Raw genomic sequence first — 24,539 nt, 5'->3', positions numbered from 1 at the left:
GTCCTGCCCTTGAGTTCAAAAAGTCCAAAGCATAAACAAAAATGGGTCCAGATGGGGAAAGTACTAGTCACCAAGTTATAGGAAAATATAGTTCAAGTAAGTAAGGAGAGTTGGCTTAGAGAGGGGGAGATTGGGGCAAACAGGACACCTGACTTTTGGACATAACGTTAAATTGCCTAAAAAGAGGCCAAGCTCCCATGAAAGAGGGGATCATCACAAACTCAAAATCCAATGATGACACAGCAGTTCATCTGAAAAAATAACTTGACAGGGGGAGGAGGGGCAGGGCTCTGAGTGGACCACAAGCTTGATACTGAGTCAATGGAATGATAAGGCAGTCAAAAAACATACTGCAATTAAAGCATGGCCACTACCAAGGAAAAGGAGATAACAGTCCTTCCAGACCATCCAGTGGCACTCAGAGTATTGTATTTGGTTCTAGATGACACAGTTTAAAAAGCACATCGAGATGCTGGAGAGTGTCCAGAGGAAGGCAACCAGGTTGGTGAAGGGTCTGCTATCCATATCATTGGTGGGCCAGCTGAGGCAACTTCGGTTAGCCTGGGAAAGAGACTTGGGGGAGACACATGATAGCAGTTTGCTGGACTGTTCCAGGGAAGGGAAATCAGATGTGTTCCATCTGGCCTCAGAAGGCAGAGCCAGGAGCACACAGAGGTAAATGGAGGGAGGACACAATGGTCTTAAAGGTCCCATGCAACTGGACATTTTGGGCTTCAGTGGGAAATTCCCTAATGCTGTCCCAAAGTAGAATGGGTTCCTCAAGAGTAGGTAGGTTCAAAGGAGATTGTACCTGTAAAGCACATAGCACAGTGATGAGCACACACAGTAGTCACTAAAAGCTTAATAAAGGCTCCTTCCCTTCCCCATCCTTCCTTTTCTCCTCTTTGGGGGCTGCACTAGCATCTGTCAAGTAGAATGTACTAAAGATTCTTCTTCAGGCCTGAGATGGTTTTGATGGTCACCAAAGTCTCATCACCTCCAAAATCCCTCATGTTGAGGGATCTCCAAGTCTTTTGTAGCTATCAAGCAGAGAAGGAATTTGTCCTGCTGTACTTGACCTCAGAGCAGTGAATCAAAGGTGCAGAGATGTAGAATCAGGCTAATTGTCAGAGCAAACTTTCTAACAATTACAATGATCCAAAATGGGGGCAGATAGCCTTGACAGACAGAAGGCTTCTCCTCAGTAGAGGTCTCCAAACAAAGATGAGATTCGAGGGACTAAATGACCCTTGCTTCAAAGTCTTAAGGTTCAGAGGAATTGATTGAATACAAATGGTGGGGAAAGAGACCTGACAGCACTTGGTGCAGAAAAATTCATGGACCGTTTGGACTAAAAGCTGACTCAATCTTGGGCTGTAGCAATAGAAGTATGCTGTCTGGAGCCAGGGAAGCAGGGGTCCTTCTGGGCTCTGGGAGGGACAGGCCACCCTGGGAACAAATGCTGTGTTCCTTTCTGGGCACCTCATGTTAAGATGGACATGGACAAGACCCCAGTGATGTCTCATGGAGCCAGGAAAGTCCATCATTAGAAGACTATTCTTTGCCAAGTGAACAGAGGCCCATCATTCCAAGTTTAGCCACGAGATGAATTCTTCAGGTTCAGAAGTTCATGATATTCATTTGCTAAGGACAGAGGGCCCAAGAATTATGGGGTAGAGGGAAGACCTCCTACAAATAATAGTTAACTGAAGCATCAGAGTATCTACCCACAAGAATGTGGTGACTCAGTCATGGCTGGAGGGATGGATCAGAGTGGGGAGGGCACAAGAAAACGGTCCTCAGGACCCTGAAGGGCCTTTGTGTGGTAGCAGGTCAGCAATGCTCTATATTGTTCCTGAGGGGAGAACTAGGACCAAAGGGCCCTAGAGTGCCAGTGTCACACAGCATAAAGGAGACTTCAGAAGCAGAGGTGACCACCAGGGAAACAGGACCTGAACATTGATAAGGTCACGAATGAGCAGAGGCTGGATGACCATTGATCAGTCATGTTAAGGGATCTTGGGCCAGGTGCCCCCTGTCATCTCTGGTTCTCTGCTGCTCAGACAGGGGAAGAGTGTTGGCCTTCCCTGGGTTTCATCCCAGCCAAGGCTCCTGAGCCCTTAGGGGATGCTTCAGTGTCTCTCCTGGGGCAGAGAGCACCTGTTGACCTCTATGTGTCCCCAGCTGGTCAAAGAAGGAACAAAAACTGCACTAGAGGGAGGAAGAAGAGAACAAGGAGTTTTTGAGTGCCTACTGTGTGCAGGCAACATGCTGAGCTCTTTGTAAATGTCATCTCATTTGACCATGGATAGTGCATAAGGCTCAAATCTGCAGGCAGCCTGTGGGAACCCAAGCTCTTCATACCGCAAGCCAGGCACTGTGAATGTCCTAGGTCTCCCCATGAGGTACCCTGTCTATACTCCTCTCCAGGGGAGGTTTGTGGAAGAGAGAACAGCCACCCTCACACACATGGAAGCCCACCCCTGGCAGGGGCTCTGATTTGGAAAGGAGACTGGATTTGCCAATGAAACTACATGGGGCCCCAGGGCCCTCCTAAGGCACCTGAGGAAGGGGGAACCCAAAGCAAAGCGGCTCTGAGCTGCTCTAAGCTGAGGTTGTTTCTCTGCCAATTGCTCCCATATCTATAGGGAGACAACATCCTCAGAGAATTTAGGGTGTGCTGAAGAGAACTTGGCTTCAGAATCAGAATGCCTGGGTTCCAACCCTAGGTCTGTTATTGTTATCCAATGGACCTACAACAAAACACTTCACGCCTGGGAGTCCTCGTTTTTCCCATCAGGAAAGTAAGGTGGTACATTAGATGATGGTGAAGGTTCTTTCAGATGGAGATCCAGGGTCCTCGGATCTCTGCCCAGCTCAAAGACTTCAGGTTCCTGGTCTGAGAAAGGTCCCCAAGGACCACTGGGCAAAGAGGGCAAGAGCTCAGGTCCTGGAATAGGAGAAGTCACTCAATTTCCAAACAATATCTCATCATCTCTTTGAACCTCCACTTTCCCCTTTGTAAAGTGGGGTGCGAGGATCCTGGTGAAAGGGACCTAGAAGGCAGTTAGTCCTGCTCCCTCATTTTACACATGGGGAATCTGAGGCCCAGAGGAGGTGAGTGTCAGCACAAGGAGAGGAAACAAGACCCACATAATATGTGCATTATATGCTTCCTGGTACCACAGTTAGGAAGGAGCAAAGTAAATTAAGAGAATAACTGAGGAACAGAGAGCGATGGGAGCCAGAAGAGCTTTTTTTTACATCAAAGAGCCCCAGGAAGGCTAGGGGAGTCCAGGGTCCCCTTCTCAGAAGGTTGCTGTTAATTGGAGAAAATATAATCTATAGAATTCAGAGGAAGGAATTCTACTGAAATACAGTTTTCAACCCTTTTTAAAGATGAAATTCACAGACTTCAGGTTAAGAACTTGGATTACAATGAGATGATTGGTGAGAAGCTGGGATCCACAGTGAATAGGGAGGGCACTGGGCCTGGATTCAGAAAGATTTAGACACTTCCTAGCTGTGTGACCTGGGACAAGTCACTTAACCACTGTCTGCCTCAGTTTTCTGAACGGTAAAATTTAAAGAATAGTAGCCCCTTCTTCCCAAGAGGATAAATTAGATAACATGACACTTAACACTATGTTTGACAAGAACAATAATAATAATAATGAGGAAAATAACAGCACGTAGATAGCTCCTACCATGTGCAAGGCACATAGTAGGCATTTCATAAATGCTTGACTCCCATCCCTACCTTAGTCACTAGGTTTGCATCTCCCAGTTCCTGTCTGGAGGAGGGGATGGCCCAGGACACAGCACTTCATCCCCTGGAGTTCTTCCTCACCTTCCTTATTGGCACAGCTATAGAACCAGGGGGCATCTACCTGCCCATGGGGCCAGGGACCATTGCTGTATGTCTGCAGTAGAAGGGTTTGGGCTTGGACTTTGGAAGACGTGACCCGGTGAAAATACAGGGCAGTCCCTCACAGAACTCTTTCTTCTTTTCCTCTCTGCAGAAAGAGTATCTAAACCCACCATCACTGCCAACTTATCAGTCTCTAAGGATGTCACAGTCTCAGTTGGTAAGTGGTCTCTCCCTTCCCTGAGAGAATTCACTTTTTGGGTTGCCCAAAGGTGGGAGGCCAGGAGCAGGTGCTCAGGCACATTAAGGAGGATGGTGTTTCATGGTGAACTAGGAGACGACATGTAAAGATCTCATGAATGTGGTCAGACTTGTAGTGAATGTCAGTCCAATTACAGCTATTTTATCTTTGGTAAAAATGGAGACCAGTCTCCCTCTCTCCTAAACCACCTTAGAAAATGTCATGTACAATACAAGTTCATTCATCATTTGACACACATTTAGGTGCAGACCTTCTGCAGAGCCCTGTGACAGGTACAGAGGGAAATATAAGGTTTAGCTAAGACTCCCTTTCCTATTTTCAGGAACCTTACAATCTAGTGGGAGAATCAGACACCAAACACAGTTAACTGAAGTGCAATATTACATGATATGCACACTTAGACTATGGCTACAAAATAGTGTTGTGAGAGACCTGGGGGGAAAGACCATTCTGGTTCGGGAGTGGGCAGAAACCAGGTCAGGTTTCAAAGAAGAGCTATCACTTGAATTTTGTTTTAAAGGAAGATGGTACTTTAACAGGGAGAACATTCTATTCCATGGAGAAATAGCCTGAGCCGATGTTCAGAGGAGGGAAGCTATAGTATGTGTCTGAGAGCAGAACGTAAAACAATGTAGCCTGAGCAGATCATATATGACCAAGAGAAGTATTAAAAAGGTCTGCTGCCATTTTGTGAAAAACCTTGAACGCCAGACTCAGAACATCAAAGGTTACATAGTAGATAAAACAGAGTCCCCAAAAGCATAATAGTAGAGAAGAAGAGATGATTGCATACCTATCTGATTGATACATGCCATTCATCACTGCTGGGTAGACCAGTGAGATTGAACCTGACACTCAAGGCTCAGAGCGTGTTTAATATTGACCATTGTCACATCACTAGTTCATTTGTGACTTGGCCCAAACATCCTGGATGTCTAAAAATCTGGCAAATCCAAAGTTAATTTTCACTCCCTCAATTTCAGGTAAAACTGACTCCAGCTCCAAGCTAAGATGATGAGAATGTAGGAAATAGATCCATGAGTGGGCAAGAGTCATTATACAAATGCATTTGTAAAAGGTTATTTTTTTTCATTGAGAGACACACCATGCAAGGCAGAAGAAGGAAGAGGAGAAAGAAGCCCTCCAGCCCAGCTCTCCTTCACAACCATTCCAACAAAGGGCTCAAAGGAGCCAAAGACCAAGAGGAAAATGGAGAGAGTGATTTTCCTCCCCAGTTCAGCATAGATATAAAGGCCAAAGTCCAGGCACATGGACCAACCAGAAAGGTGATAAGAAGACAAGAGACTAAATGGGGTCCCTAGGCTATGTACTTTGGGGAAAAGGTGGGCAGGGATTCAGCAGAGCTGGCCTGGCTCTGGGCAGGGAGAAGCCACAGGAGTCAATGTCCAGCTCTGCAGTCTAAGTCTAGAGCTAGGTCATAGATTCAGTGCTGAAGAGGGGACCTGTGCTGAGAGCGGGGAGCAGCTATGGGCCTGTGTCTGTATAGTGGACAAGAAGCTGAATTTTCATCCTCTATCTGGGGCTGAGGCTTGCAGCTGAGTGAGCATGGCAGAGAGCTCAGAACAAGGGGAAGCCTGTAATTCTATACCATCAGAGTCTTTTAGCTGGCTGACAGCAGCTGTGGTCAGGAACAGTCTGCTGGAACTAGGGACAAGTCTGCAGTGGCATTGCAAATCTAAAGCAAGACCTAGTCAAATTCAGACAAGAAGGGAGAGTGATCAGAATTCTCTCTGGGTAGCATTGCTTTGGGCACACTGAAAGTTGTTAGCAGATCACCATCCTGAGCCACTCCTCATATCCTTAAGGAACAGAACACTGAATATCCAGAGAAAGCAGCAGCAAGATACCAGGGAATACAAATCAAGACCAAAGAAGACCAGATATTCCTTCCAGATGGGTCCAGAGCCTGGCCCTAATAACAAAGTACCCATTCAAGAGGTAAACCTAGAACAGTGATGGGGGAACTTGCGGCCTTGAGGCCACATAAGGTCTTCTTGGTCCTTGGGAGTGGCCTTTTAACTGAGTCCAAATTTTACAAAACAAATTCTTCTATTAAGGATATTTACCCTGTGAAGTTTGGATTCAGTCAAAGAGCCACACTTGAGGACTTGGAGGGTCACATGTGGCCTTGATCCCCACTTCTGAGCTAGAATATTGAATAAACCAAAAATACTACCTTGAAAAAAACTATCATTGAGACAGAAGGGCCCAAAACACAAATCCAAGGGAGAAAGTTCCTTGAAAACATCTACAAGCAGAGTCTCAAATATAAAAAATTATAGTTTGGACACAAAGTCAAGGGCTTTCTTCCAGGGTCTGCCTTCTGGAAATTGTGCTAGGCATCTGTCTGTGGCAGGATGTATTCAATGGTTACAGGTGAGAGGCAGGAGGCAGTGTTATGGCAGGGCCCTGCTGGTCATCTGCAGTGGTCTTCTTGTCACTCGGCTCCTGAACAGTGGCTATTGTGGGAAGAAGCACCTGGGAAAGATGCATCTGTTGAACTAGAAATATTTATTAAGCTCCTACTACATGCAAAGGCCCTGGGCTAAGGACTGGGCATAAAGGGAGAAAAAAAAAGAGCCTCTAACCTCAAGGAGAATGCTTTCTATTGGGGACACATGTATACATGCATTGGAATAAATGAAAGAAGAAGGGTCCGTCCTGGACTGATGATTGCTGGCTAGAGGCAATTCCTGGGGGAGACAACCCCTCCACCAAAGCAGGCTGGCACCTTGTCTGCAAATCCTGGTCTTTGAAACTTCTTCTTGGCACTAAGGGGTGAAGCAGCTCACCCAGCATTAAACTACGGTGTTGAGACAAATCTAGCACCCAGTTCTGTTTGGCTCCCTGGCAGTCCCTATAGACAAATACAAGGTTATTATGTAGGATGGGCACTAGCAGATGATGGCATCAGGAAAGGTTCCTGGGAAGGTGCTGTTTCAGGGTCTTCTGGAAGGAAAGCCAGGGTTTATGAGGCAGAGGGCATGAGGAGGGCATCCCAGGCTGGGAGGCATGGTTCTCCTACTCAGTGCAGGGAACTATAGCAGATGTGACCTGGGAAAGAAGCTCAGTCCACTGGACTCTCTGTTAAGCCTGGCAAGAAAGAGGGCACCATGGGAACTCCAGACTTAATTAATCTTACTTTGGTGATTTGTGTGTTTGTCATTCATTCTCAAAGAGGACCATGACATTATGATGAGAACATGACTTGCAATTGACTTTGGTTTGAGTGAGAGAGGACTGTACAAGGTCACCAACCTCACCTTCTTCCCCTGAGCCATCTGGGTCCAGTAGCATGATATTCATCAGACTAACTGGATATGGCCCAGGCTGCAATATGAGACCCTGGCCATTGCAGGCTTAGGTCTTATCACAATCTCCTTTGAGTGAGATACACTCATTCAATAAATAGTCTTCTTTACATTATTCAAGGGATGACCCCTTTAATAAAAAAAAAATCAGACTTGGAGGGGAAAACCCTCAGGGTATCTGGGTAAAAGAGAAACAAGTACTATTTAGTAATTACATCTACTCGGTGCAAGGTGGGTGGGTTCTTGTTGTCCAGTCTATGAGTCCAGGGTGGAGGGTGTGTTCAGGGAGGACCAGCACCTTGGTGTGATGGCTGCTAAGCCCTTTGGGAGGCTCTTTCCACCTTTGTTGTTCACCTGTTCTACCTAACTCTCACTTGTGGCTCCAAGAAACTGTAGCATGTGCAGATAACATACCCCAGTTTACCGTTTTATCAGATGGGCCAAACCAGGGTGAGGGTAACCAAGGGGTCTTAAATCCATTGGTGAGTTAGGAGGGTATCTACCTCAAGCATGTGAAGGCTTCCTCTGGTGGAATGGGCATATGAGAACAATTTATTCCAATGGCCATGAAGGCAGCAGAAGCAGGTGATGTCAAGCACTTAGAGCTTAGTTAGACACTGAAGACACCAAGGTCATCCACTTCAGCCTGAGCCATTTCCAGTCACCTTGACTCTGTCCTGCCACTGAACTATGATGGCTCTGGAGGAGAGAGTGAGGCTGACGACTTCGTGCAACTCTGCCTTACTTAAATCCAATTTACGCATAAATCAAAAGACAAAGTAGAGGGAGTGTTGGTGCATGATTTTCTGCTTGCAGATGTTTGTCCATTCAATATAGCTTCTGAAGCTGAGCTGCAACAAAATATGGATCAATTCTCTGCTGTCAGTGATAATTTTGGTCTAATAATTGATACCAAGAAAACACAGGTGCACCAGCAGCCACCACCACACCATTCATACATGGAACCACTGGTTACAACAAATGAAGAAGTTCTGAATGCTGTGCAAAAGTTCACTTGCCTTGGTAGTATGTTTTCCAGGGATGTACTAATTGATAATGAGGTTGATGTGCACACTGCCAGTGCTTGCTCAGTGTTTGGGAGGCTCCAAAGAAAAGTTTGGGAGAGAAGAGGTATTAGACTGACTACCAAACTGAAGTTCTACAGAGCTGTTGTGTTGACCTCATTGTTGTCTGCCTGTGAAATATGGACAGTCTACCAGTGCCATGCCAGGAAACTGAATCACTTCCATTTGAACTGTCTTAGGAAGATTCTGAGGATTACCTGGCAGGATAAGGTACCAGACACTGGAGTCCTTGCTCAAGCCAAATTGCCAAGCATTCAAAGTGTGCTTCAGAGAACACAACTCTGATGAGCTGGCTGTGTTGTTCACTTGCCAAAAAGATTACTTCATGGGGAATTCACATGTGCCAGGAGATCTCATGGTGGTCAGAAGATGTGATACAAGGACACTCTCAAGGTCTCTCTCTAGAACTTTGGATTTGACTGTGAAACATGGGAGACACTTGCACAGGACTGCTCAGCATGGCATGCCCACATAAAAAAACGTGCTGTGCTCTTTGAGCAAAGTCAGATTGAGGCAGCACAAAGTAAATACAGGATGAGCAAATTTGGAATATCCACCCCAAAAATTTGTACAGACTATCTGTGCCCAACCTGTGATAGAGCATTCCGAGCTTTCATTCATGTGATCAGCCACAGCTGGACACATTGAAACTTCACTTTATCATGGTGATGTCATTTTGGTCCTACTTGAAAATGAAGGACAACAACCAACCACTCAACCACCCAACCATGAGCTCCAGAGTGAACTGGGTTTAAGGTTTGATCTTTGAGTAAGAAGTATTCCCAGCAAACCCAAAGGAAAAAAAAGCAGCTTTTGACCATGGAATTTACCTTCCCCTGGGCAGAACACCAGAGGAGAGGAGAGGAGAGGAGAGGAGAGGAGAGGAGAGGAGAGGAGCTGCTACGCACTGACGGCTTGTGTTTGTCCTTTATTCTCAAAGAGGACCATGATATCAGGATGATGACAGGACTTGCAGTTGACTTTGATTTGAGTGAGGGAGGGCTGTGCAAGGTCACCATTTTCACTTTCTTCTCCTGAGCCATCTGGGTCCAGCACAGAAGATCAAAACATACGACCAGAAGAAGACACCAAAGTCAAAGCTCCTACATCCAAAACCTCCAAGAAAAATATGAATTGGTCTCAGGTCATGGAAGAGCTCAAGAAGGATTTTTAAAATAAGGTAAGATAAGTAGAGGAAAAACTGGGAAGGGAAATGAGAGAGATGGAGGAAAATCATGAAAAATGAATCAACAGCATGCTAAAGGAGATATCCCTCAAATACTGAAGAAAATGACACCTTAAAAAATTGACTAACCCAAATGGCAAAAGAGGTCCAAAAAGCCAGTGGGGAGAAGAATGCATTAAAAACAGAATTGGTCAATTGGAATAGATGGTTCAAAAGCTCACTGAGGAAAAAAGTTACTTCAGAATTAAAATATACCAAGTGGAAGCTAATGACTTCATGAAAAATCAAGAAATCATAAAACAAACCCCACAAGAATTTAAAAAATAGAAGACAATGTGAAATACCTCATTGGAAAAACAACTCATCTAGAAAACAGACCCAGAAGAGATAACTTCAAAAATTATTACATTATCTGAAACTCATGATCAAAAAAGGAGCCTACACATCATCTTTCAAGAAATTACCAAGGAAAACTGCCTGGACATTTCTAGAACCAGAGGGTAAAATAGAAATTGAGTGAATCTATGGATCACCTCCTGAAAGAGATGCCAAATGGAAAACTTCTAGGAATACTGTTCCCAAATTCCAGAGTTTCCAGGTCAAGCAGAAAATACTGTGAGCAGCCAGAAAGAAATAATTCAAGTGTTGTAGAAACAGTCAGGAAAATACAATCTTTAGCAGCTTCTCCATTAAAGGATTGAGTGATTTGGAATATAATATTGCAGAGATCAAAGGAGCTAGGATTAAAACCAAGAATCATTTACCTAGAAAAACTGAGTATAATTCTTGAGGAAAAAGTTTTTTCAGGGGAAAAAATAGACATTCAATGAAAAAGAAGACTTCTGATTCTTCTTGATGAAAAGATCAGAGCTGAATGGAAGATTTTATTTTCAAATACAAGAATCAAGAGAATCATGAAAAAGTAAAGAGGAAAGAGAAATCATAAGGGACTTATTAAAGTTGAAACATTTACATTCCTACATGGAAAGATGATATTTGTAACTCATGAAACCTTTCACAGTATGAGGGGATTTGGAGGGGAAAAATATATACATATATGTGTGTGTTTATATATGTACACACACATGCATATATGTATTTATGTGTGTATACATATATGACATGCAATATATGCATTGTATATAACATGTGTATACACACACATGTGTTTCTGTCTGTCTGTCTGTATTCTTCCTTCATTTTCGAAGAAGACCATGCCATCAGAGAAATGATGACATAACTTGCACTTGACTTTGTTTTGAGTGAGGGAGGGCTGCGCAGGATCATCAGCCTCACTTCCCCTCCTGGGCCATCTGGATCCAGTGACTAGATATACAGCAGGATGACTGGACAAGGCCCAGGGTGCACTGGGAGATGATGACCTATTCAAGTACTCACTTACTGAGGTAATGCCCATTCAGTGAACAGGCCTCTTTAAGAAGTAAACAGAGAATGGCCCCTTTAATGAGCAAAACAAAGAAAAAAAAATAAGCAAATGTAGCTGGGAGGGAAAGAGCAACAGTTACTATTGATAATCATTCTGAAGCCAGGAATGTCCCCAAAACAGCCCTCAACTAGAGTCTGGTATATGTGTATTTATATGTGTACACACACACACACACACACACACACACACACATATACATATACAAACAGATATACACATATATACATATACACACATACACATACATATATACACACATATACATATACACACAAACATATATGCACACATATATACACACATATATACTTATATATATAAAATGTATGTATTATGTACATATACACATACATATAGACAGATGGCAAAGGCTGAGTTGAATACGGAGGGATGATATCTAGACAATAAAATTAAGGGGGGAGACAAGAAAATAATAGAGAAGGAGAAAGGAAAAAGTATACTGGGGTAAACTATCTCACATAAAAGTGCCAAGAAAAAGCTTTTACAGTGGAGGGAAAGAGGGGGGAGGTGAAAGGGAATGAGTGAACCTTATTCTCATTAGATTTGGCTTAAGGAGGGAATAACATTTACATTCAGTTTGGCATGGATATATATATCTTACCCTACAGAAAGAAAGGGTGGAAAGGGATAAGAGGGAGGATGATAGAAGGGAGGGCAAATGGGGGAAGGGAGTAATCAGAAGCTAACACATTTCAGGAGGGACAAGGTCAAAGGAGAGAACAGAATAAGTGGGTGGTGGGATAGGATGGAGTTAAATATAGTTAGTCTTTTACAACATAACAATTATAGAAGTGTTTTGCATAAATACACACGTATAACCTGCATCAAATTGCTTGCCTTCTTAATGAGGGTACGTGGAGAAGGCAGAAGGCAGAGAATTTGGAACTCAATAAATGTTAAAAATTGCATTTATATGAAACTGGGCAAGAAGTTATATATGCAATTGGATGTAGAAATCTCTCTTGCTCTACAAGAAAACAGAAGGGAAGGGGATAAGAGAAAGGGGGGATAAAAGGGAGGGTAGACTGGGGAGAGGGGTAATCAGAATGCCTATCATCTTGGGGTTAGGGGAGGGGAGAGTTGGGGAGAAAGTGTGGAACTCAAAATCATGTGGAAGTGAAAGTAAATTTAAAAAGTGAAAAAGTGAAGTGAAAAAGTGGAAAAAATAAATGAATAAAAAGAAAAAATAAATTAAACAAATAAGAAAATAAGGGGTATATTAGGTGATGGTGATGGCCTTCCCAGATGGAGATTCTGGGTCCTCTGACCTCTACCAGCTCTGAGCCTTCTGGTGCCTGGTCTGGAAAAAGCCCACAAGGACCATGAGGCAAAGAGGGAGAGAGCTCAGGTCCTAGGGTAGAAATCACTCTCTGTCTGAACAATCATGTCATCTCTTTGAACCTCCGTTTTCTCCTTTGTAAACTGGGGTGCAAGGATCCTGGAGAGTATCACAGACTTGGTGATGAAAGGGACCTAGAAGCCCATACAGTGAATAGGCCTTTTTAAGAAGTAATCAGGGAGTAGCCCTGCCTAATGAGAAAAAGAAAAAATAACTAAATCAAGCTGGGAGGGAAAGAGCAACAGTTACTGTTGAGAATCACTCTTAAGCCAGTAGGGTTCAGAAAACACCCATTAAGTGGAGTTTGGGCAGGGATCCAATCTATGGGCTTCAGAGTGAAGTAGGTTTAAGGGTTAAGGGTTAAGGTCAGAAGAGGAGAGGACAGGAGCAGAGAGGACAGGACAGAAGAGCAGAGGAGAGGAGAGCAAACCAAAGCAAATCTGGGTTACTGGGATGAGGGTGGCACCATCAAAAGAAACAGAGAAGTACAGTGGCCACATTGTGAGCAGGAAATTATAGGTTCAGAGACTGATTACGTACAGGTTCCTGTTCTTGCCCAAAGTTCAGATGTTTCCAGACAGCCTGCAATGGGATTTTGTCACAGAGATCCCTAGGTTCTGAGGTTTGATCAACAGGCATTTGATAAGTTTTTCCAGAGTGCCAGACACTGTGCACAAGTGTAGGCACTTCATATTGGAGACCCCTCAAACCAATCAAAATGCTTTTCCTCTTCTCTGTCCACAGAGAAAGTGTCCCCAGGCAGAGGTAATGGCTCCTCATTCTCTACAGGAGACATCGCTGGCATTGTGATTGGAGTCTTGGTTGGGGTGGCTCTCACTGGAGGCCTCATCTATTTTTTCTTCTTCAAAGAAACTGGAAGGTAAAATAATACTTGCTATGTTTGTCCTCCTTCCTCCTGTCTCCCTGAGTAGGGGAGAGACATTAGTTCAGTCTTCTGCATTCTGAATTCACTTCTGGACCTGATCTGCCTCTCTTCCTAAACTCCTACTTTTTAGTACTAATTCCCTTGGGTAGCTTTCTTCTCTGGGATTACATTTTATCTCATCTTTCATGCTTGATTGCCTCTTGGAAACAAGTCTCTTCCCCAGTAGGGTGCAGACTGGATCATGTTTCTTAGATACCCAAACAAAAGGACTGAAGGGAAAGAATGAAAGGGGTTGCAGAGTAAAAGGAGATAGGTTACTACTCACAACCTAGTGAGAGGCCAAGTGATGAAAAAGCCCACTGAGCACTATCCAGACTGAGCAGTAGACTAATATAACAAGTAGGTGAAGACACTAACAGTGAGGAGGTTGTATACAGGGGTAAGGCATGAGACCTGAGAGTATCCAGGATAAACTTGGACTCTGTTCCAATCATCCCTTCCACCTTGGGGAAATCTATTACTTATTTTAGGAATGTCACTCTCGCATGTCTGTTCTTTCTTAAGGGCAAGTAAGCACTGCCATTCAGAGAAGAACTGTTCAGCACCCAAACATGGTAAGTGAAAATACCAACCAAAGAAAACTGGTGGCTAATGGTGGCCTTGGGAATTATGGCTCCAACCACAGTTCCCTTTCTTTACTTCAAGGAGAACCTATGAGCTGTCCTGGTAATGAGAGCCAGCTCTTTTTCCTTTTCTTTGACAGGATGACCAGAGGTCAAGAGTCCTCCATTCAATTTATCTTAAACAGATATATTAACATATCCCCTACTTAGGCACTAAAAGCCCTTCATATTTGGAGAAGATTCAAGTTGTTCTTTCTGCAGGGCCTATTCATGGTGACTCTCAACACTGTCTACTAACTTTTCTACTCCTCTCCTCACATTCTGACTCTGAGCTTAACACCAGTGTGGCCCTGGGGGAAAGGTCCCTATGCAACAATTTCCTCAGGTATGGAGAGAGAGCTGGAGTAGCTGGCCTCCATGGACACTCCCACCTCAATGTCTCTGATTATAAACAAGGGCTCAAAGGCAAGCTGGATTTCAAGCTCAACATTACAATCATTGTGCATTGTATTATTTTCACTATGGTCTGCCTTGGTATAAGAACTCATCCCCACATGGCTAGTCTGCTGGGCATGAGCCTCTGCATACTTGGTGATACAAGCCCTTCTAGATCAAAGAAACTGCCCAGAGCTGCAATCCTAGGGGCACAGGCTTTGGCACCTGTGGGTCACCTCCTTGCCTTGATGAATCACCAGAGACAGGATTTGTGACCAAAATGATACCTTCCTTCTCCACACTGAGCTTCTATTCTCTCATATCTTCTCTGTTCTGTCCATCAAGAGAGATCCAGAGATAAGACAGGGCCCATCTAGACTCAGACTCTAGAAGTCCAGCTCTTGGAACCAAAGACCTGAAAGTCTTAACAAATCTGAATGTACACATCCCGTCATGAATTCTTAGAAACCCAAAAGCTCAGAAACCTAGAAGAAGGAGACCCTGGAATTCCTTCTGTGAGAATTTTCTCATTCTGTCCCCCATGTCTGGAAGCTTCTCCCTCTTTCTCTTAGCTCCTGTCTTCTTGGCTTCCTTAGAGTGCCAGCTAAGATCCCAGCTCCCACAAGAAGCCTCTCCTCATTCCCCTTAACTCAAGAGCTTTCCCACACTTGATTATCTCCTCAATTTATCCTGTCTATGTCTTGATTGTACACAGTTTGCAGGTTTTTCATCCCTTAAACTATCATCTTGTTGAGGGCAGGGATGGTCTTCTTCTTTTCTTTGTTTGCCCTATGCTTAGCACAGCACTTGCCATATGATAGACCTGAAATTATTGACTGACCCTCTGTGGGGGAGATGGAGAGGAAGCAATTCTCCCATGTCCTCTTCATCTGTTTTGAGTGTGAGTGTGTTCATCCTTCATTGCCAAAGAAAACCATGCCATCAGAGAAATGATGACATGACTTGCACTGACTTTCTTTTGAGTGAGAGAGGGCTGTGCAGGTCACCAGTCTCACTTCTCCTCCACAGCCATCTGCATCTAGTGACCAGATATTCATCAGGGTGATGAGAGATGACCCACGATGAGGCAATTAGGGTTATGTGACTTGCCCAAGGTCACACAGTTATTGACTGTCAAGTGTCTGAGGTGAGATTTGAACTCATGTTCTCCTGACTCCTGCACTGGTGCTCAGTCCACTGGACCACCTAGCTGCCCCTTGGAGAGTGAGTCGGAGTGGTAAGGAAGAAGAGTCAGTCCTTCATGGAATTCAGGCTCATGATACATCACTGATATCTTCTGTTTGGGTTTCTCTCTCTCCAGGTGAGGACACCACCCTGTATGAAAACACTGCTTGTGAAAAAGGCTCAGCTGTGTCTGCACAGGTAGGACAGATGGTCTCCTTCACTTACTTCCAGCATTTTGGAGTGTTTTTCAGGGAGTGGGAAGGGGCCCATTTCTACTGATATGGAGGTGTTTCCATCATGAGTCTAAGTCATTTAATGTGCCTGAGAGATTGCAGGATAAGCAGAGCATCCACAAGCAGAGTGGAGTATCTGGATAGTAAAAAAGAAGGGTGGGAATTCCCTAGCACTGTGAAAAGATCTGGTTAGGCAACAGTCTGAAGGGAAGACTTTGGGAGGGCAGGTGGTGGCAAATGAGGACCTGATAACTCTTTGGATGCATGACATGTAGGAGAGGGTTCAGACTGAACCTCTTTGGTCCAGCAGGCCACAACAGGGAGTAAGGAATGGAATTTGGAAGGTCACTTCAGGCTTGATGTCAGGAAATCTTGGAAGAATATGAGATGCCAAGTGTGCTTTCCCCACCACTCTCACCTGTCCTCTCAAACATGACAATATTCTAGTTCAAGACACCATCAACTCAGTCCTAGAGTATTACAACTGCTTCCACATTGGTTTTCCAAGCTCCAGAGTCTCCCTTGTCCTCTGCATTGCTGGCAAACATGTACCTAGACACAGATTTGACCAAGTCCCTTCCAGATGTTGAGAATGCTCAGTGCTTCCCTATTGCCAGAAAAAGAAACTATAACCACTCCTGGTTTGTTTGTTTGTTTTTCTGCAGTTCCTGATTTTATTGATGGAGGGAACACCCATTCTCAATGTTGTTAGGGAGTCTGTAATGTTAGAGATCTGCTAGCCAATGAAACCATGAGAGACTTGCCCATGTTCTTAAGGCCAATTTGTGTCAGAAGCAAGACCTGAAATTTGTTCCTTCTGAGTTTTCATCAAATCTTTACCCACCACCCCTTACTCATTGGAAAGATCTAAGGTCGTTGTCTCCGTGTTTATCACACTTTTATGGTCTTTCCTCCACTCAAAGGTTCCATCTAATCACCCACTCTTGTGTTATTGTGTGTTTGTCCTTCATTCTCAAAGAGAACCATGACATTACGATGATACCATGATTTGTAATGGACTTTGATATGAGTGAGACAGGGCTGTGCAAGGTCATCAACCTCTCTTTCTTTTGAGTCATCTGGATGAAGTGCCCTCATATTCATCAGAATGACTGGAGATGCCCCAGGATGTAAAGTGAGAACCTAGGCCTTTCAGGCTGAGGTCCTATAGCATTCTGACTTTGAGTTGGATAGACCCATTCAAGGAAGTTGCTCAAGGGATGGCCCCTTTAATAATAAAAAAAAATCAAAGTGGGAGGTGAATACCCCAGGGATCCTGGGTAAAAGAGAAACAATTATTAATCAGTCACTCTGTTGCTCCAAGAACACCACTTTCTACTTGTCCTCTCTGGGCAGGCCATCTTCCATGACTGGAAGGGGCTCTCTCCTCACCTCTTTCGAATGAAATCCTGACCCTCCTGCCTAGTTCAGCAGAAGTGCCAACCTCAACAGGAGCCTGCCTTGCTCCTTCCTATTGCTCATGCCCCACCTCTTTTCATTCTTCTCTATATGTTTGGATTTATTGTTTCTTTACTGATGGCTTCCTCCCAACACAATATCATCTCCTTGACTGCTGGACTGTCTCATGAATACAGGAATGAATGTATAAGAAAATCATTCATTCAATGAATGATTTTTATTCATATCATATGTAAACGTGCACGTTGTACACAGTGAGATTATGTTGAAATTGCCAGAGATTACACATATTGAGAAATTCTGTCCGGATAGGGACTTTTTGCTGTGGGAAATTACAGGGAGAGTAAATGGAATCAGAAGTCAGGCTAGAGTTGATTTGATTATGGCTCCAGAGCTGGAAAGCAGGAGAGAGGGATGGTTAACTTGGGGGTGCCAGGTGGGGAATTCCAGGACTGAAATGCTTAACTCTTGGTGGAGCTTGTCTTGTGGATCAGTCATGGCTAGAGGTGAGGAGTAGTCTGGGAAGGAAGTGACTCATGACTTGAGCCCAAAGCTTGGTTGGTGGCCTGCTCCTGAGGCCGTGACCATTCAGGATGGGGAGGTTTTTCACACCAGGACTTCCAGGCAGGAAAAGAATTAGACTTTCCAGTATTTACGGCACTGTATTTGCTACATAGTGGGTGCTAAATAACTGCATAGATGCAGGTGGAATGGCTACCTGGGATGTGGTGTCCTCCTCCATACTGGAAGTCTCCAAGGAAGAATGAATGACCACTTGTCACATGAACTGTAGAGGACATTGCTCTTAGGGTCTGAGGTTCATTCTAATTCAGGGGATCCATGACCATGATATCCCTAAATCCCTTCTGATTTGTCACATATCATAAGGTTCCTTCTATATCAAGTGTTCTCTGTCCTAAATTCCTTTCCAATTCGGGCTTTTGGAGACTTTTACCAGCCCTTGTTTCCCCCTCCACAGGGCCTGGACTCCTCCCCTGCTTTTCCTCAAGTCCAATCTGAGAGTCCCTATCAGGTATGTATGTGTACAAGGAGGGCCCAGGCCTTTCTCAGGGACCAAGAGAGAGGTCAAAATGCTGGTTGAGCATGGACTTCTAGTTGCTGATGGGAGAGGGAACAGAACAGGGCTAGGATGGAAACAATTGGAGGCAGGGTTTGGAGAGGGAAGAGTCCTCCTACTCCCAACCTCCATTCTGGGATGCCAGTGACATCTGTTCTTTCTATATGCAGGTATTGGACATATCCCAAGTGGATGTTTATGAGAAGATCAGTCCCTGGAAGAACCCTCAAGCTGAAGGAAGAGAGAAAAGTCCCTAGGGATGTTGTGACAGCATTTCTATTTCCCTTCATTAAGGAAGATTCAGAAGAATCTCTCAGGGAAGAAAGTTGAGACACCTAGGGCACTTGGAAAAACTAACCAAGAGAAAGAAAAAGGCTCTATTTGGAGAGAGAGGAGGCTTCCATGGACTCACGGGCACCCAGACCTCACAGAGAGGACTGAGAGGAATGAAGGAAGCCAGTGTTATGTGTGCCAGAGCTGATTAGAAGCCAAGGTACCCTCTGAAATGAAATTGGGGGACATACTCTGTTGGTCCCCAATTACTTCAATATTTTTAATGCCTCATTATTTTCCTGTCTTCTTTATCCCCTTTATCCTTGTCAAAGTACTTTTGGAAACTTTCACATTCATTCATACTGAACTCAGGTGTGGATGATCCAGCTTATCTGCATGGTCCTCAGATGCTGAGATTCTCTGGAGTCAAAAAGTCTTATTTTTCTGAGGTTCCATGGACCCAGGAATATTTGTTTCTTGATAACATGATCTCAAAGATGGACTAGATGATCTGGGTCCCCCAAGGCAGAAGTGGCCAATGGAAGTGGAAACTCCTACAACGTATAAAGAGAGCCAGTCACAGAAAGCCAATGGCAGGTGCAGAGACCATGACTGCTCATGTCAGAAAAAAATGACAGGAACGGGCCCCAATGACAGTGACACTTGGAGCCCAATAGTGAGCTCTATTCATGGAGTACTTCACAAAAGGAAAAAGGACATCTAGGGGAAGGAGCTGGGTGGCATGCCTTAGCTACAGGGATCCTCATCCCAAGTACCTGGCTACCATTTTATTTGAAGTTTGTACACATTCTTATCAAGAAAGCTGTATTCATGGGGGAATGCACCCCCAACTTTTGGTTTTAGAGGAGATGTTTAGTACATTTTATTATTACTACTCCTTAGTAAATACCTTTGCTAACAATAATTTCCTTTCTGTCTGGTTTTTAGTGGGGAGCACTCAGGTAGTGACTCATAAGAAACAGTGCTAGATGCCCTTCAGTTTTTCCCCCTGAGAGAGAATAGTCATCATATGCCTTCTGGGCTCCCCAGTCATGAATGACAGTGGGAATTGGGTAATGAGCTATACTATCAGGCAGGTATCCCAAAGGGGTCAAGGACAGAAAAGAAGGCTCCATCAGTACACGACATTTATAGTAACAGTTTTTGTTATGGCAAAAAACTCGAAATGACCTGGGCTATCATCCAATGGGACACAGATTATGAATTCCTGTGTATGAATATCATGGAATTTTGTTGTGCCATGAGAAATGTGAATTTGATGGATTTAGTGAAATAAGGAGGGAATTACATCAACTGTGCATGTTGAAGAGAGAACAGAAAGATCAATTCACAGAGCGACCAGAAGAATAACAAAGGTAAAGACATCCAGAAAACCTGGTAATTTAGACTATTTAGGGGTTAATCATGACTTCAGAGGATCTCTGATGAAATGTATCTCCCACCTTGGCCAGAAGAGCAGTACCCTTGGGAACTGGACTTTAGCTTTCTAAGGAGATCAGGGAATACATAGGGATCCAGGCTTAGCCTCACAATGCAGAGGGAAGAGAAAAGAGAGGGGTTCATCATAAATTTCTCCTTAATTATACAGCAACACATGGTCCCCCAGCCCATATACCCAAAGGTCCTGTCCTACCTGGGCCTCCCATTGAAACTTTCTAGATAGAGGCAGTATTTCCATAGCTGGGCCTGGAGTGTTCCTGAAGAAGGTAGAGCACTGTATTTGGGGCCAAAAAAATGACATTTGAATCTTAGCTTTCCTGTTTCCTCCCTGTGGGACCCTGGGTAGGTCACACTGTCTTTGTCCCTCTTTCTTCCACTGTCAGATGAAGTTGTAGGGTCAGATCCTCTATACTATGGTTGTTGCTGAGTTGTTTCCAAATCTTTGGGACGCCCATGACCATAGCACACTAGCCCTTTCTATCCTCCACTATCTCCCAAAGTCTTCCACCACACTCTCCATCAATGGATGACGTCATCCTCTGCCGTCCCCTTTTCCTTTTGCCTTTAATCTTTCCCACCATCATTTTTTCCAGTAAGTCCTATCTTCTCAATATATGGCAAGATTATTTAAGCTTCAGTATTTGACCTTCCAGAGAATAGTCTGAATTCTTTAAGTATTGGCTGATTTGATCTCCTTGCTGTCCAAAGGACACTGAGAAGTCCTCTCCAGTACCACAGTTCCAAAACACTGCTTCTGCATTTCTCAGCTTTCCTTATAGTCTAACTCTCACAGCCATACATTGCTCCATGTATGTTGACATTCTCACAGTCATACATTGCTACATGTATGTTTACATTCTCACAGCCATACATTGCTACATGTATGTTTACATTCTCACAACCACACATTGCTACATGTTGAAAGAATCAACCAAACAAAACACAGCTTTAACCATGAGGACCTTTGTCAGCAAGGTGATACCTTTGCTTTTGAGTACGCTGTCCAGATTTATTGTAGTTCTCCTTCCAAGGAGCAAATTCCTTTTGATTTAATGGCTGGAGTCACCACCTGCAATGATCTTTGAATCCAAAAATATCAAATATGACAGAGCTTCCATTTCTTCTCTCTGTATTTACCAAGAAGTGATGGAACCAATTGCCATGGTCTTAAGGTTTTTGTTTTCTTTTGTTTTGTTTTTATGTTTAGCTTCAAGACTGTTTTCACTCTCTCATCTTTCACCATCATAAAAGGGTTTTTTGGTTCTTCTCTTTCTGAATGGTATCATCCGCATATCTGAGACTGTTGAAATTTGGCCTCTCAACTTGGACTGTGCTTTTGATTTGTCCAGCCTGGCACTCTGCCTATCACACTCTGCACATAAGTTAAATAAATAAGCTGACACCATACAACTCTGTTGTACTCCTTTTACCGTCTTAAACCAATCAGTTGACCCATGTCCAGTTCTAAGTGTTGTTTCTAGACCCACATACAGGTTCCTCAGGAGACAGATGGCCTGGTCCTCCCATGTCTTTGAGGACTTGGCACATTTTGTTGTGATCCACACTCAAAGGCTTTAGTGTAGTCAGTGAAGCAGAAGGATGTGGTCTTCTAGAACTCCCTTGCTTTTTCAACAACTGAGGAGGTGTTGGCAATTTTGTGTCTAGTTCCTCTGCCCCTTTGAAAATCACCTTGCTCTTCTGTATTTCTCAGTTCACATATTGTGGAAACCAGGATCTTAAGCATATTTCCTGTGGTGTGAATAGTTTGGTGCCAGTACAGGGGAGGACACCTCTAGTCTGTTCCATCCCCTTTTCCTATACCCCAGCTGTGTAGAAAATTGTGAGAAACCCCTCTCAGAAGCCAATGAAAAAGAGAAGCCAAAGCAAAATACCTGATTAAGGGCACTGGCATCCTGACCTGGCTTGATAAGGGAGGGGAGCCCAGCAGTCCAGGTCCGAAAAAAAGCTCCAATCATTGATCCAATTATGTGTCCTTCCCTCCCCCAGACTCTCTGTCCTCATTCTGGCATGCAGAACCTTCTTAATCTAGAAGGGAGAGTCAGGTAGCATTACAAGGACCTGTGACTAAGACTGACTGCCTTAAGGGACAAAAGAGTCTCCAAGGACAGTGGGAGAAATCTGTGAAGGGAGGGAAGAAATAGGGAAAGATGATTTTGTCTGGTTTTCATTTTTGATGAATATCAGTGAAATCATGGGGCTACATCTTGACTTGTCTGCAAATTGAATTTAAGTGAGGCAGAGCTGTGCAAAGTCATTAACATTCCTCTCTCTCTTCCTGAGTCCAATGGCAAGACAAATGCAACAGTCCATGATGCAGTGAAATTCCTTCTGTCTTCAATGTCTGACCAAACTCTAAGCACTCCACAGTGCCTGTTTTCACCACCTTCAGGGTTGCTGGAAAGAATTGTTCCCATCTGTTCTGTCTGCTGGGGAAACTCTTCACATTTGGAGTAGACAGCCCCTGATCTCAACCATGGGTTTAAGACTTACAGGTTACCCTCCACCTGGAATGACTGGGAGGCAGGGAACTACAGAAGGTGGCAGGGGAGGAAAATGCAGATGAGGGGAGTGGGGAGGAAGTCAGAGATAAAGTCCTTACCCTGAGGTGCCAATGTGATCCTTGCTGACTGAAGAGCTCCAGCCCTGAAGAGAAAGAAAGAGACCTCAGACCACTAGAGAAGTAGACAGATACAGAGAAGAGCCAGGCAGAGACAAGCAGGGACAACTCCAGGGTCTGCACTTCAGCTCAGTGTAGGGATTAAGCAGTGAACAGAAGGAAGGCAAAGATTCCTGCAAAGGGAAATTTGATCATAGCAGTGGACAGTACAGATTGATGGAGTAGCCCCTCAGGAGCTCCTGATCACAGGTTAGCCACCAAGTCTGCTGGGGCCAAGGGGAAGAGGGGATGCTTGGGTGATTCTCACCCCAAAATAGGCAGCTTACCAAGGATCGGGAGAAAAGAGATTAGTCACAGGGCCATGTGTCCCAGAGATAGTCTCTGAAGACCTGGTCAGGGAAGTCTTCCCTGAGCTGAGTCAGAGGAGAAAGTAGCAGCTCAAGGCCATCAGTCCACAGCCCTGAGACTCAGATCAACGTCCAACCACAGAACTGAGTGATATCTGAAGATACAAAGAGATTTTTGACAGTCAGAAGAAACCTGAGTTTGGGTCCCAGTCTTGATGTTTACTAGCCCTCTGGCCATGGACAGATCTCACAGTTGTTAGCTTGTGTTTATCTGGAATACCATTTTCCTCCTGGGGCTGTCTGGCCGCCCCTCTCTGTCAGTCATAAAATCACTTCCATTTGAATTACTTCAGGAAGATTCTGAAGATCACCTGGTGGGATAAGGTACTGGACAATGAAGTCCTTTCTTGAACTGAACTGCCAAGCATTCAGACTTTACTGAATAGAGCACATCTCTGATGTGTCCATGTTCTTCTAATGCCAAACTCATGCTTGGCTAAAAGCTTATTTTACTCAGAATTCATACAAAGCAAGTACCCACATGGCGGTCAGAAGAAGTCATATTAGGACACTCTGAGATTCTCTCTGAAGAACTTTGGAACTGGTTGCATGATTTGGGAGACACTGGCACAGGATCACTCAGCATGGTGTGCTCACATAAGAAAGGGTGCTGTGCTCTTTGAGTAAAGCAGAATTGAGACAGCACAAAGTAAACACAGGATGCACAAATTTGGAGTATCCACTCCAAATACTCACGTGGACTATCTGTGCCCAATCTGTGGTAGAACATTCCGAGCTCACATTGGTCTGATCAGCCACAGTCGGACATACTGAAATTTCACTTTATCATGGTGATGTCATTTGGATCCTCTTCAAGAACGAAGCACAACAACCAACTAACCAACCCACCAACTCTGGGAGGGAAGGTCAGGTAGAAGTAGAAATCCATAGCAGGTAATACTGAGTGACATTTATTCCCCTTGGGGACAGAGCCACTTCTCCATGGATAGTAGGAGGGATCTGTGCAGGGGAGGGGCTCCCTGGAAAGACAGGAAACCACTGAAACTGGGTGGGGAAGAAAGAGAAGAAGAAAAGAGGCAAAGGAAAAGAAAGTCAGAGGTCAAGTCCCCGCCCTGTGGGATCCATGTGATCCTGGTAGATAGATGAGCTGTAGACCTGAAGGGAGTGAGTCCTCAGTCTTCTAGGGAAGGACAAGGAGACAGAGCAGACACAGGTCTAGGCTGCATGCAGGGGCTGCTTGAGTCTGCTCCCCATCAAGTTCACCTCCAACATCTGCACTTAGGCTCTGTAAAGAGAAGACACAGCTCAGGAAGGGAAGACAGACATTCCTGGCAAGGAGAAAGGTGGTCACACAGTGGACAGCAGAGACCAATGGAGAGTCCTTCAAAAGCTCCCCACAG

General features: G+C 44.4%; 1 protein-coding gene across 1 annotated transcript in view; it reads left to right on the top strand.

Moving 5' to 3' along the window:
• Nucleotides 1-21,528, top strand: part of LOC140503736 (cell adhesion molecule CEACAM2-like) — a 31,903-nt gene extending 10,375 nt beyond the window's left edge. Inside the window, exons 3-8 of the mRNA XM_072607969.1 lie at nucleotides 4,023-4,088; nucleotides 13,285-13,420; nucleotides 13,991-14,040; nucleotides 15,806-15,867; nucleotides 18,301-18,354; nucleotides 18,570-21,528. Coding sequence (XP_072464070.1) covers nucleotides 4,023-4,088; nucleotides 13,285-13,420; nucleotides 13,991-14,040; nucleotides 15,806-15,867; nucleotides 18,301-18,354; nucleotides 18,570-18,656 — 455 coding nt within the window. The 3' untranslated portion in view covers nucleotides 18,657-21,528. The remainder of the gene's footprint in view (nucleotides 1-4,022; nucleotides 4,089-13,284; nucleotides 13,421-13,990; nucleotides 14,041-15,805; nucleotides 15,868-18,300; nucleotides 18,355-18,569) is intronic.
• The last annotated feature ends 3,011 nt before the right edge of the window (nucleotides 21,529-24,539 follow it).

Source organism: Notamacropus eugenii, chromosome 5 (assembly GCF_028372415.1).
Source record: "Notamacropus eugenii isolate mMacEug1 chromosome 5, mMacEug1.pri_v2, whole genome shotgun sequence".
NCBI classification, from domain to species: Eukaryota; Metazoa; Chordata; class Mammalia; order Diprotodontia; family Macropodidae; genus Notamacropus; species Notamacropus eugenii.
Note: the sequence above shows the minus strand (reverse complement) of the source record. Positions and strands in the feature narration are given on the sequence as shown.